Raw genomic sequence first — 12,321 nt, 5'->3', positions numbered from 1 at the left:
CTCTTTGCTGATTACTTGAAGTAACTCTTTCTTTCCTCTCTTCACATGTATTTCCTCTAAACACAAAAATCTAGCTGCTGATACTCTTTTTAACATTTTAGAATGCTCATCATCACAACACCCAAGCATAAATCATTATAATTAACGTCACCGTATATGATCCCTTCCTTGGAAACTAGACACTGGTTTGCAGTTCTGTGCACATTTCTCAGTTTTCTAACAGATTTTTTCTAACCTTACATCACAGAGTGACTTGCTATGACATGTAAGTTTCATTTCTCAGAATCATTTCAAAGTAACTGCTTACCTGCTATTCTCTGCATTTTCATACGCCGAGCCTGGATACGACCTTTTGCAAGACGTTGTTTTGCAATAATGCAGCGAATGTGATCAGAAAAAATAAAGGTTGCTTGAAGGATAGGAAATGGCTTAGAATGAGGACTTGAGGCAGGTTTATGAATAATTATGTTCAGAGCTCTACTATCATCTTCCACTCCTGTCACCTGCATATCCTGAAAAGAAAGAGAGGGCAAATAGCTAATGAAAAAAGTTAGCATTTTAAAACAGTTTCCAGTTAAAAAACAAACAAACAAACAAACAAAAAAACTCTGCAAGTTGTACAATCCTGGATTCAGTTCTGCAGTAAATGGCACTCCTAAAGATTCAGTCATTTTAAAATGCAATTATTTGAGCATAGAGAATTTTCAGGAGACATGAACATTTATGTCTCTTTAGCCAATGTTAACGACAAACTTTCTAAAGTTTTTAAAATCAATTAGATAAGCACAAATCATTCTGAAGTTTCAAACTGTCACCTTCTCTACCCTTGTACGAGGTTCAGAACACTGGGAAGGTTCATTACTGTGACACTGAAGGAAAACATCTGGGACTCAATCCTAATTCTATATGATTTCAGTGTTCAAATGAACATACCCCAATGTATATCGGGGAAGTTACCACGTTTTTAAGTGTGCCTCTAGTTATCTATAAAAACATCTTCAGAAAAATAGGAATAGTTTAAAGGCAGGAACTAAAAAAGACTAGTCAGAGAAGAAACAGGCAAGCAGGGCACAGACCTTAAATATATAAACTAATATTGTTATTACTATTTATCCTACATAAATAGAGATTTTCAGCTGAGAAAATACAGATTAAAACCTCTTACCTGCAAAAGGCCTGCAAACTTAACTACTCCCCAGCCAAGTCTGGCAACATCTGGCTCAACCAAGCTCATCTGGTAAATATCCACAGCCAGGAATCTTTGAACTTGACCTCCATCCTTTGTTATGACTGTACAAGCAATTAGGTCACTGTTATCTGAAAGAAGGAAAAAAGTTATATAGCTACATAACTTAAGGATTCTGGGTTTTGGTGGTTTCACATGAAAACGACTTGAATACAAAAATCATGGAACGGTTGAGGTTGGAAGGACCTCTGGAGTTCATCTGGTCTAACCCTGCTGCTCGAGCAGGCTGCCCTGGACCACATTCAGGAAGTCCTGGGTCTGGACCATATAATACATACAAGTGCAATCATCTTTACAACACAAGTTGACAGCTACTCATAAGATGTATATTACAACACACTTCTTTCACTATCTTTTAGTATAAAAGATCACTTCACTTCAGGGGTAAAATTGCACCAGTGTTGATTTCTTTTACTCAACAAGTCTCGAGTCTTGTTGAAAGACCACAGATACCATCCAACACCTCTGCAGGTAATTATATCTACTTCTTTATAAACTTAGGCTCCAGTCTGAGGCAAGTTCCATTTCTAGAGGCCTGAAAAGTTACTCCTCTGACTGTTGGAAGCCTTCCAACTTCAAGACTACATGGACTTTCATGGTAAATTGTACCTTTTTTGCCATTAGTTAAATGAGGTTACATCTTTTCCTTTACCCACCCACGTTGTACATTTACACTGAATAATCATATCCTCTTTTAACCATTACAGTGAAAGCCCCTTTAAACTACAGATCTCAAAAGAGTTCCCTCCCCTCCCTGATCCTTTCCAAACCTCCTCATTGTATGTTCCCATAGTTCTTAAGAAGTGACTAAATCCCATTCTTTACACCCAAAGTCTTCTGAGAGTCCCACGAATTGCACTGTCACCTCCCCTAGCAAACCTTTGCTAATCTAACTATATTAGTTTATTTCATCAAGTTGATACTTTCATTCACATATTTAATATACACAGCTCTTTTTCTTCTCTCTTACCTCCAACTACCACTATTTATAGCAAGCAAATTCAAATCTTAAAAAACAAAACAACTGAAGGCAAAGCATTACCATAAAATTTAATCAAAGGACAGAAAGGAAAAATCAGTCATTTATTAGGCAACTGTTATGGGAATCTTTTGACTTTATACAAGCCAGTATACCCCATTTATGTTATTGTTTCTAGTTCACAGCTGCTACAGGGTCATATGCTATAGTCATCCTATGACAAAAACAGAAGAGAATGTGGTTAAATACATTTCCAGTGAACTCATCTGAGAATACAGTATCGCTTCTGGTATTATTAACAGCAATGCTTAATTTTTCCTCATGCAAGATGAGGCTTCCAACTGTTTGGACACTATAGTGCCAAGATTTTGGGCCCTAAATGCAGCTCTCTGGACTTTCTCCAAGAAAAACACAAGTCCTAGGAAATACTGCCTAGCAAGGAGAGCTCAAAGGCTTCAGCTGTCTGCAGCAAGAAAGATGTAAGTTATCTGAAAATACACACACACACAGCCAAACTATTAGCCTTGAAAGACTATTATCTGAAGTCTTGAAGAACGTAACAGCTACTTTTAGGAGACAGTCTAAATAAGACTGTCTTTAGGAGATGGTCTAAATATCTGACTTGCCTCAGAGCTTGATGTTTAGTGATTCTATGATTTATAGTCATCACAACTCTAGAAATCCTCTGCAGAGATCGGAAACTCTTACAGAAAATATTTAGCACACTGTGTATTTAGCTGGCAGTCCAAGATGAGCTTGGATTTATCTGGCAGGCTGCAGATAGTTAATGTACTGCCTCCACACTTGACATAAAGAACTTTTTCCAAAAGCATGCAGCCTTTTTGGTAAGAAATTCTGCTTTACTGCTTACTGGGCTAGACTCACTGCAAAGAACTTCAGAACTTCATACATGGTCCTTGACAAAACTATAACATACTCCCCACACTCACCCCAAGAATTTACAAAGCAATTTCAAACTTTACGTAAGTCCTTTGAATATAGTTATATACACCATGCTCTCTAGCCCAAGTGTTTTTTTGACAAGCTGTTTCAACCATGTTTTTGAACAGTCTAAGACTACTTTTGTTTCTCTTCACAATAAATATCTCTTTCAGAGAAGTTCAAAACTGTTCTATCACTTATGACTGTCACCTCTAGTTTGTCCATCAGAAGAAAAATCTCAGTTCACCTATTAGTCCTCTTCATCAGGACTGGATTCTACCAACCTTCTTGAGGAGGTGAGCACTGTTCCCTTCAGGAACAGCAGGAAAGAACAAAAAGAACTGCTAAGAGTGAGTTGCCATCTTTTACTGCAAGAAATACTAACCACTTTAAAAGAAGAATTCATCTTTAAAAGGTTTCTCACCACCAGTTTCAGATAAAGAAATAGGTCTCAAGGATATTACTAATGGTAAACACATTAAAAAAAAACAACTGTCACCAGATTCTGGAAATTTAGTGTCACAAGACACTGGAAATTTAGGAAAAAGGAAAAGAGGGTTAAGATAACCTCTATAATAGGAAAAGGGGGAAAATACAGAACTGTATACAGATGAATTGAGAAGATAAACGGAGGAGATTGCCAAGGAGCACATTTCAGAATGCAAACTGACGGACAAGTAATTTGAAAGTTTTTTGTTCTTTTTTTTTTTTCCCCCAAGAACAATGTGAGATGAAAAATCTGAAAAATCAATTTTTTTTTTAAATCAGTTTAAAAACTCTTTTTTGAAATAAAACATGCAAAAACATCACTAACTTTGGAAAGAACGCAATAATCTGACCAGGTCTGAGTATACTTGAACAAAAATCTAGCTATCTAAAAATATGTTTACTAAAGTAAAATTTGCTCTGGTAGTAAACACAGAATTTTAAGAGCATTTTTTTTTTTTTTTTTACCATTACTGTTCTTTTTCCTCTGAAGATTTATTTCTGAACACCTCAAAATAACTAAAAATAAGAGAACATACTATAAATGCTGATCATACTCGGAGTACTGCAGTCAAGCAGAAGCAAGCTTGTTGCTAAACTTATTTTACTGTGAATACAAGACTAGTGATTCCCAGGCAGAGGGACTTCATATTGTAGCGTTGTTTTCTGGAATTATCTTAAGACTGTTAAGCTGTACTTTTAATAATTAAATTATTTAAACATCTTGATTTAATAGTTACTGTTACATGATTTAAACACCTTGATTTCTACAGGTATAAAGTTGTAAAATACCAATCTATTATTTGCTTGTACTAAGGAGGCAGTTTAAAGTATTGTAAACCAAAGCTAAAAATCCAGCACAGAACACAGCATCATCTTAAGTAAATCATCCTATAATTAACTATTAGTAAACCAGCAAAACTGTTCAGTTAAGCTCTTTCACATCACTACCAATAAGCATAAATCTAGATGTCACATACACACTACAGATGAGTTATGCCAGTAAGTCCAGAAAAATCTCGCCTTATGAGGATATTAAGGAGTAAGTGGATGTTCACATTTAAAAGGAAATATCTTCTGGAATTACCTATAAAAGATACATTTTCCTCTCAGATTCTTGTCAAGTTTCAAATATACTGAAAAATAATTTTCTTGTACAATGTGTGTTAGCACTCACCAACTTACTAGCGTAGACTAGTGAAAAAATTGAATTTTCAAAGTATCGTGAAACCTTCATGCTCAGTTCAGTGTTTCAAGGCCATCTGGAAAATGCACAAGACTAGTATTTATTAGCATCTATAGTGATGCAGGAAACCAAAAGCAGATATGATATCTCTTCTGCAAAATGTAAGCCTAAGATGACTAGCTATTTTTATTCTAAGTGTATTTTTCACGTGTATGTGTGTATATATATACGTTCATATACACACGTGTATATAAAAAGCATTTAAACAGATGCCTTAAAAAAAATACTTCGGTTTCTTAAATGCATCACAAAAATCTTAAGACGTATACAGGAAAACAAGCTGTCATTTCAGTTTATCTAAAACATGATTCTGCAGCAAACAAGAACAGATCAAAGCTTCATTTTCAGCTTGCAATGAGTATCTGGATTTCAACATTTCCACAAACTTTAGACAGATCAGTTTTCACATCAGTAAATACAATCTACTGATGTCTGCTTTGCCATTTTGAAAAGTTCAATTGTTAAAAAAAACTTATCACGGAAAGCAGCTAGCTGTAGCGGTATGGGGAGAAAAAAATTGACCTGTGCTGCTTATTAAGCGATATTTGAATTAGCTTCAATGTCTGAAGGATGACAATGCAGAAGTGGAGAAGCACTAGACTGGTTGCTGTTTTGCTGTCACTGCACCCTGACACCAGACAGAAAGGCTCTTTGCAATAAACCACACCTGCTGAAACTCTCAGCTGGACAGGAAACTCCTGAATATGATAATTTGGAGAACAAATCTGAAAAAAAAAATGGGGAGGAAGCTCTGAGGAGGAAATATCTGCAGAAGTTAGGGGAATGACAAGGACCTTGTTTTACATACAGTCCTCCATAACAGGACAGTAACATGGGAACAGTTAAATTTTGATCAGGAAAGGTATCCCTGTCTTGCTCTAAAAGAATTTATTTTTAAGCCAATACCTTGAAGTGAGAAGGAAATGGTACTTTCACCACCAACTGCACACCCTATAACATCCTCCAAAGCATCTGTTCAACTCGCAAAATCCTGGTATTCCACTCCTCAGTGTTATTTAGGAACAGGAGGGAGAGATCAGATATACCATTACCTTCCATAGACTTAGTAGAATGCCTTCCATAGACTTAGCAGAACGTCTATGCAGAAGCATTTGCATCAAGAATGCAACAAGCCAAGCACCTGCCTAGGTGTTTGCAAGCACACTGGTTGAAATTGGATGATGTGCCACCTACACTACGTTTTGGTCTATTCTCTTTTCCTCAAATATGACAACATGTTTAGGGATGAAACAGACAAACCCTAAACATCCCTATTCTGGAAAGAAAAAACTAATCAAAAACCTTTAGTACACTTAAGATAATTCTTACAAATATTTTTAAACCATTAAAAGCTAAACATTTCAGTGAATCTATCCACAGTGAAATCTCTTACTGAACTACAGAAGGAAATTTTCATTTGCTTAGATATTTATGTCCAATTTAAATGCTGCTTACATAAATTGAACTGTTTCATTCCCCTGCCTGCACTGTTAATGTTCATTAAATGGACCTGAAAGTAACTGGATAAGGACTCACAAGGTAAGCTGTCTTTCTTGGAAGATATTTGAATGGACATATTATTATATGCCCTTCATAAAACCCCCCGTCAGTATCTATAAATAAAAAACTATGTTGTTGGGGTGGGAAATAAAGAAGATCATAGAATTATAGAACAGCTCGGGTTGGAAGGGACCTCAAAAATCACCTAGTTCCAACCCCCCTGCCATAGGCAGGGATGACACCCACTAGATCTGGTTGCTCAGGGCCTCAGCTAACCTGGTCTTGAACACCTCCAGGGATGGGGCATCCACAACCTCTCTGGGCAACCTGCTCCAGTGCCTCACCACCCTCTGAGTGAACAATTTCCTCCTAACCTCTAATCTAAATTTCCCAAGATGAAGCCAGTGGTATCCAGTTCCAGGACAAGAAGCATTAAGCACAAATTGAAATACGAGAAATACCACCAAAGCATTAAAAAACATTTTTTTTTTTAATTGTGGAGGCAGTCAAACACTGAAACAGGTTGTCCAGAGTTGCTGAGAAGTCTCCATCCTAGAAGACACCCAAATTCCAAATGGTGAGGATCCTGAGTAACCTGCTCTAGCTAACCCTGCTCTGAGCAGGGGCCTGGACTGGGTGACCTCCTGAGGTCCCTTCCAACCTCAACTGTCCTAGGATAAGGTTCCCCAAATCTTTGTACACTTAATTTAAAAAAACAAAAAGTTGAATACATAGTCTGTATAAAGTCTGTATATATGGTAGAGAGGGTGAATAAGGAGATTTTACCATGTTACTTTTCCCATGTGTTAGCTTTCCAGTTTTAGTACAGAAATAACTTTAAACGTATCAGCATTTACCTCTCAGCCGTGGCATTTCAAACGTTTGTGACTAACAGAATCAACTGTCTGAAACCAAGATCAAAGCGTCGAGGCTGCCAGTTTGAGCTGCCAGTGAACCTCGCACAAATGGTGAGCTCCTGAATAAGGTTAAAGAAGCCACCAACGTGAGGCACCTACAACCTCCACACGCAGTCTAAGGCAGGTAGTTACCACAGAATATGTGAGCGCAAAAGCTAAATGCTTTAAAAACTGTTTACAGTAAAAAAAAATGCTGAAAAGTAACACTGTCATCCAAATGGCAGCATGCCCAGCAATATGAAGTGAATTTTTCTGTGGAATATATGACTCATTTCTAAACGTACAGTCATATACAGAGCTAAGAACCTTGCTACTACACTTAAAGGTTTACACCGAACCTAAGCGCATCGAAGTTTAAAGTTCCCTGTAAAGAAGCATTTTAATATATCTCATTAAACTCCCCTAAAAACCTCAGCATCACATTCAAGCAAAACAAAACATCCAGGTTGATAAGGTGAGTTTTGCAGAATTCTTCAAAACCAATACCGTTGCTGAAATTACTGGATCTTGTTAACCTCTATTCCTTCGTGACACTAAATGTTGATGAATGAGAATAATTTCTAGAGATATCTACATGTTCAGAAAAGAATTGAAAAGCTTTGTAATAACAGATTGAGGGAATTTTTTAGATTGCTAATTATATCACCACCTTGAAGGTATCTAAGGCACACAATTTGAATTTTTGGGCTATGTTCTGCCAATTGCTATGTCTCTTCCTAAAATATGGCACCTATACAATATTTGTGTTGCACAGGTGCAACATTTACATTGTTATGCTGGAAAGAATGAGGACTTCCTAAAATGGAGAGGAGTTATCAGATAAAATATAGAAAAAGAAAAGATTTTCCTATTAGGGTTTCTGCATGTTAATGTATGCAAATATACTCTGCTGATCTCTTTACTGAGTTTTGTTTAAGTTTTCAGGTCTAGCAATCCATATTTTTTTCCCTTTTTTGTTCTTTTGTACCTTGATACTTTGATGCCATGTCAGGTCTCAAAATGGTCTCTAGAACACCAGAATGCATGTTCCACAGGTAGGGCAACAGAACCAATTTTTCTTCTCTAGGTAAATGCACATGTGCATATACAAGTGAACGTATAAACAAATTTACAAATAATCGCTTCAAGCACATGCATACAAGCACCATGTAACAAACAGTTCAAATACCATTATTGCTTTAGTCTGTTGGCGAGTCCAAATTCACATTTGGAGTTAGTTACAGTAGAGCTGAAGGCTATAAAATGCCCTAACAGAGCAAAGGAGTTTAAACCTACAAGGGCTGATGTTCTAAATTAATGGTAAAATTTAATTTTTATAAAACTTCTTAAACTTCTTGCAATCGGCATTACATCTTTAAAGGGCATTTTATTCAAATTTAAGTTAAGTTTACAAGCAAACAGCTGTTTGCTTTCTTTTTTTTGTTACAAGCAAACAGTTTGAATCCTTTCTATATATACTCTTAACTAGTTGTATCCTACACTGGAAAAAGGAAACAACTTTGGATACCATTAAATACACAGAGTATGTACCAATTAATATGTAATTACATACATGTAATTAGAATTGCAAGCACTTATATATAGCAGAATGAAGGATTAATAACATATGGTCTAATTACAAGTTCCAATAAAATGACAATTTGTATTCTGCATAAAAGCAACTGCCTTAGAAATGAGGTGTCATAAACGGAGACACCTACAATGAACTGCACAAAACACCTGCAGAGTAGTACACTGAATTTTATAACAAGAACAATCAGCACTTCGCTGGACTAACAGGCAAGCAAGGACAAAAGGTGTTCTTGTGGTGTTTTTTTTTTTTTTTTTTTTTGAGGGGGTGGGGGTAGGAAGGTGAACAAATAACATTTGGAAAATAGTATTTCAGTCAGATCTACCTTTTGTTCAGCATGTTGTTAGAAAACCTACTTCGTAATCACATTTCCAGTTAATTTAAGAAGAACACAGTTTTTTCAGTAGAAGCTGAGTCACTATTTCACTTCACTCTCTGAGAGAGAGTCAACATTACAATAAATATCTAACTCATCTGAAACAGGAAACTGGGTTAATTCTATACTACCAAACCTTTAGCAAGTCAACAGTAACTTCACTACAGACAACCTTTTTTTTTTTTTTTTAACCTCATAACTAATAATTGAGAAGCGTGATAAACAATATCATGTGCTGCTCATTTTCCTCAGGAAAGTTTTTTAGGAATTTGTTTTCCTTTCAAAATAAGCAGCAATGAAAGGTTTCAAAACTAGAACTAAAACCTTCAGACAGAAAACAGATTTCAGCGCTTGTGTAATGGTAAAGGTTTCTAAGCCAACAGCTGAAATTAAAATAGAGTAAAAATGAATACCCTTTTAACTTTTTTTTAAAGTACAGATACATTTTTTCTAAAAAAACCTGCTTCTGACAACATTTTGTTTGTGGTAATGGTGGCAAATTATATGAACACTTTACATGTTGCTCTACCATTTTCTTGCTAAGCACATAGATCAGTTCCAATCTATTATAAAAAAAGCTGGATATACTGTAATACCTTAAACAGAGACCAAAAGGGATTAGTTTTCACTGGGGTCACTGCTTAATTCACCAAGCCAAAATAATACCAGTGAGAAGAAAAAAACACAACTATTGAAGAGCATTTAAAAAATATTTGCCCTCTATTCTTTCCTACATCGTTTAACTCGTATAGAAATTCAACAAATGGGAAATGACTCAACTATGAGCCTACCATGCCACCAGCCATGCATCTACCAAAAACGCAAACGTTAGACTGACACCTTGATATCCTTTCACTTTTTGAAGCCTAATACCTATATTCATTTATTAAAAGCTTATCCAATAAGCTTTTACATTTCCATGTGTTCGGGTAACTGCTTGCATTTAACAAATAAATGAATGTCCTCTGACATTCAGCATTGCAGACAACTGTATTTTCAGAATGTAAATTCAATACATTTTAATAATTTTTAAAATGTAATTATAATATATGTATATATTACGTATATAGTATGCATATACAAATGTGTATATATATATATATATAGTTTAATCTGACTTTTGTCCATTAAGCTACTGCACAGCACCTCTGATTTCACAAAACTTTTGCTTCAGTAACTTGATTTCAGTGTTTTTTCCTTCACACAGATGATTAACATTCTTGATGGACGTGATGCACTACAATGTCTCTGAGATACTGCACATAATTCTGTAACATCTATTAAGGCAGCTAGGGCAATTCTTTTTCTAGTCAGAGCAGGATTAACAAACACTTAAACATACTTCAGACTTTTTTGACTCTGTATCAAACTTTTCCCTTCTTTCGTAAGACACCTTCTAAAATTAAAACCTGGCAGATACATACACTATTTCCCCAATCACATGCTCTCTAAAGCTATGGATGCTGCAAGTTTTTAATCAGCTAACTGCCTGAACAAAAGTTAGCTGAGCACTTAAGCAATTGGCTAACACAAATATGTCAAACTCTTAAATCCTGATTACATAAAATAGGCTTAATAGGCTTTACATTAAGCACTACTTCCCCCCCAGCAAATTCCAGCCTAAAACACATTTTCCTACATATTCTAAGCCTTTGAACAAAAGCAAACATCTTGTACCATAGTAGGATTACCATAGAACAGGACAAGTTTCTGTTTCTCAAACAATGCCAGTGCTGGAGACAGTAAGACTACAGCTTTAGGATTCACGCCAAAGTTATTCTAGTACGGCACCATTCAGTAACACTTAAGGTCATCTAGAGCTGCCTGTTTTGACATTAAGTGAACACAGGTATGTCGAATTTGCAGACACAGTATACTTCATGATTCTATTCCTTCCAACTTTTTTTTTCCGGCAGTGTGGAGAACACAGTAGTTTCCCACGATACTGCAGAAGAAGGTATTTTGCCTTTACGTCATAGTAAGTATTACTTAACATCCCAAGGTCATTCTTGACATTGCAGAGTGATTCCCCTGGGGAATAGCTCAGTGTGGAATGGAACTATGGGAGTGAAAGTTTCCATACGGCTATTTAAGTGTCACAACAGTTGTAAATAAAAAGAACTCCAGGGGGAAAACAAAAACCGTGTCAGTAAACAACTCAGTGTAGCTGCTGGAAGTAATTACTTGCAGTCTTTTGAAGTTCACGCATGGTTTAAGAATATCTGTGCATTTTAAATAGGTGAAAGCAGAACAGAAGAAAATCCTTGTAGTGTCAGTTCATTTAGAAAACTAGTATTGCACAAGGATGTCAGATGACTTACTCCAAATCCCTTATGTGATAATAAGTAACCCAGGGTTTAAATATTAACAGTCTCCTTAAAAACAAAACAAACAAAGCTAAAATAAAACTACAAAAAGTGTTCCAAAACCAGCAGAAGACAAACATAATGCAATCATCCGTCGTAGTCAATTACATAACCAAGATTAATGATTGATGGTTTTTAACTTAGTGCAAAAAAAAAAAAAAAAAAAAAAAAGCCAGCAGTTTTTCTATGCCATAGAATATTTGGGAAACTGGGGGACAACTTACTCAGGTCAAGAACATCATCTGTCTTTATCAGATCTTCCTCCCTTGTCAGTGGTAACTGAGTTTCTGGCTCGTCTCGCAAGTGCAGTGATAATGAACGGAGCATAAAGAAAACTCTAATTGCCTTGAGAAATTAAAAAAGAATAATAAAGCATTACTGCACTCAGTAGTACATATTTTAGCACAATCTTACAAAAATACTCACTTTTACAACCCTTAAATTTGTTGTCATGCAGTATATTTTTTTAAATTAAGAAAACAACGTAATTTAAAAGTTTGTTAAAGATACAGAGAAGTTGAAGCACTTTATTTTCACTAAAGTAGAAGCAGCCGAGCTTTTATCCCACTGGCACACTTATACACACAGTGACTGACAGGCAAATGCTTACAAGAGACATTTAAGTGAATACTAAAAAAATCCTCTTTTTAAATTGGCATTTTGAGACTGATTTTATTTACATGACCTGTATTC

At 35.8% G+C, this 12,321-nt stretch overlaps 1 protein-coding gene across 8 annotated transcripts in view; it reads right to left on the bottom strand.

Moving 5' to 3' along the window:
• CLEC16A (C-type lectin domain containing 16A) overlaps nt 1–12,321 on the bottom strand; it is an 88,025-nt gene that overhangs the window by 31,712 nt on the left and 43,992 nt on the right. For all 8 annotated transcript variants that reach the window (XR_004778989.2, XR_007708862.1, XM_035548955.2 and 5 more), the window contains exons 18-20: nt 11,853–11,973; nt 1,166–1,317; nt 308–512 (exon numbers count right to left, since the gene is read on the bottom strand). Coding sequence is in view for 6 of the 8 variants with exons in the window: in XM_035548955.2 (XP_035404848.1) it covers nt 308–512; nt 1,166–1,317; nt 11,853–11,973 (478 nt within the window). In the remaining 2 variants the exon portion in view is untranslated. The remainder of the gene's footprint in view (nt 1–307; nt 513–1,165; nt 1,318–11,852; nt 11,974–12,321) is intronic.

Source organism: Cygnus atratus, chromosome 15, assembly GCF_013377495.2.
Source record: "Cygnus atratus isolate AKBS03 ecotype Queensland, Australia chromosome 15, CAtr_DNAZoo_HiC_assembly, whole genome shotgun sequence".
NCBI lineage: Eukaryota > Metazoa > Chordata > Aves > Anseriformes > Anatidae > Cygnus > Cygnus atratus.
The sequence above is the reverse complement of the archived record's forward strand: the minus strand, read 5'-3'. Positions and strand labels throughout refer to the sequence as shown.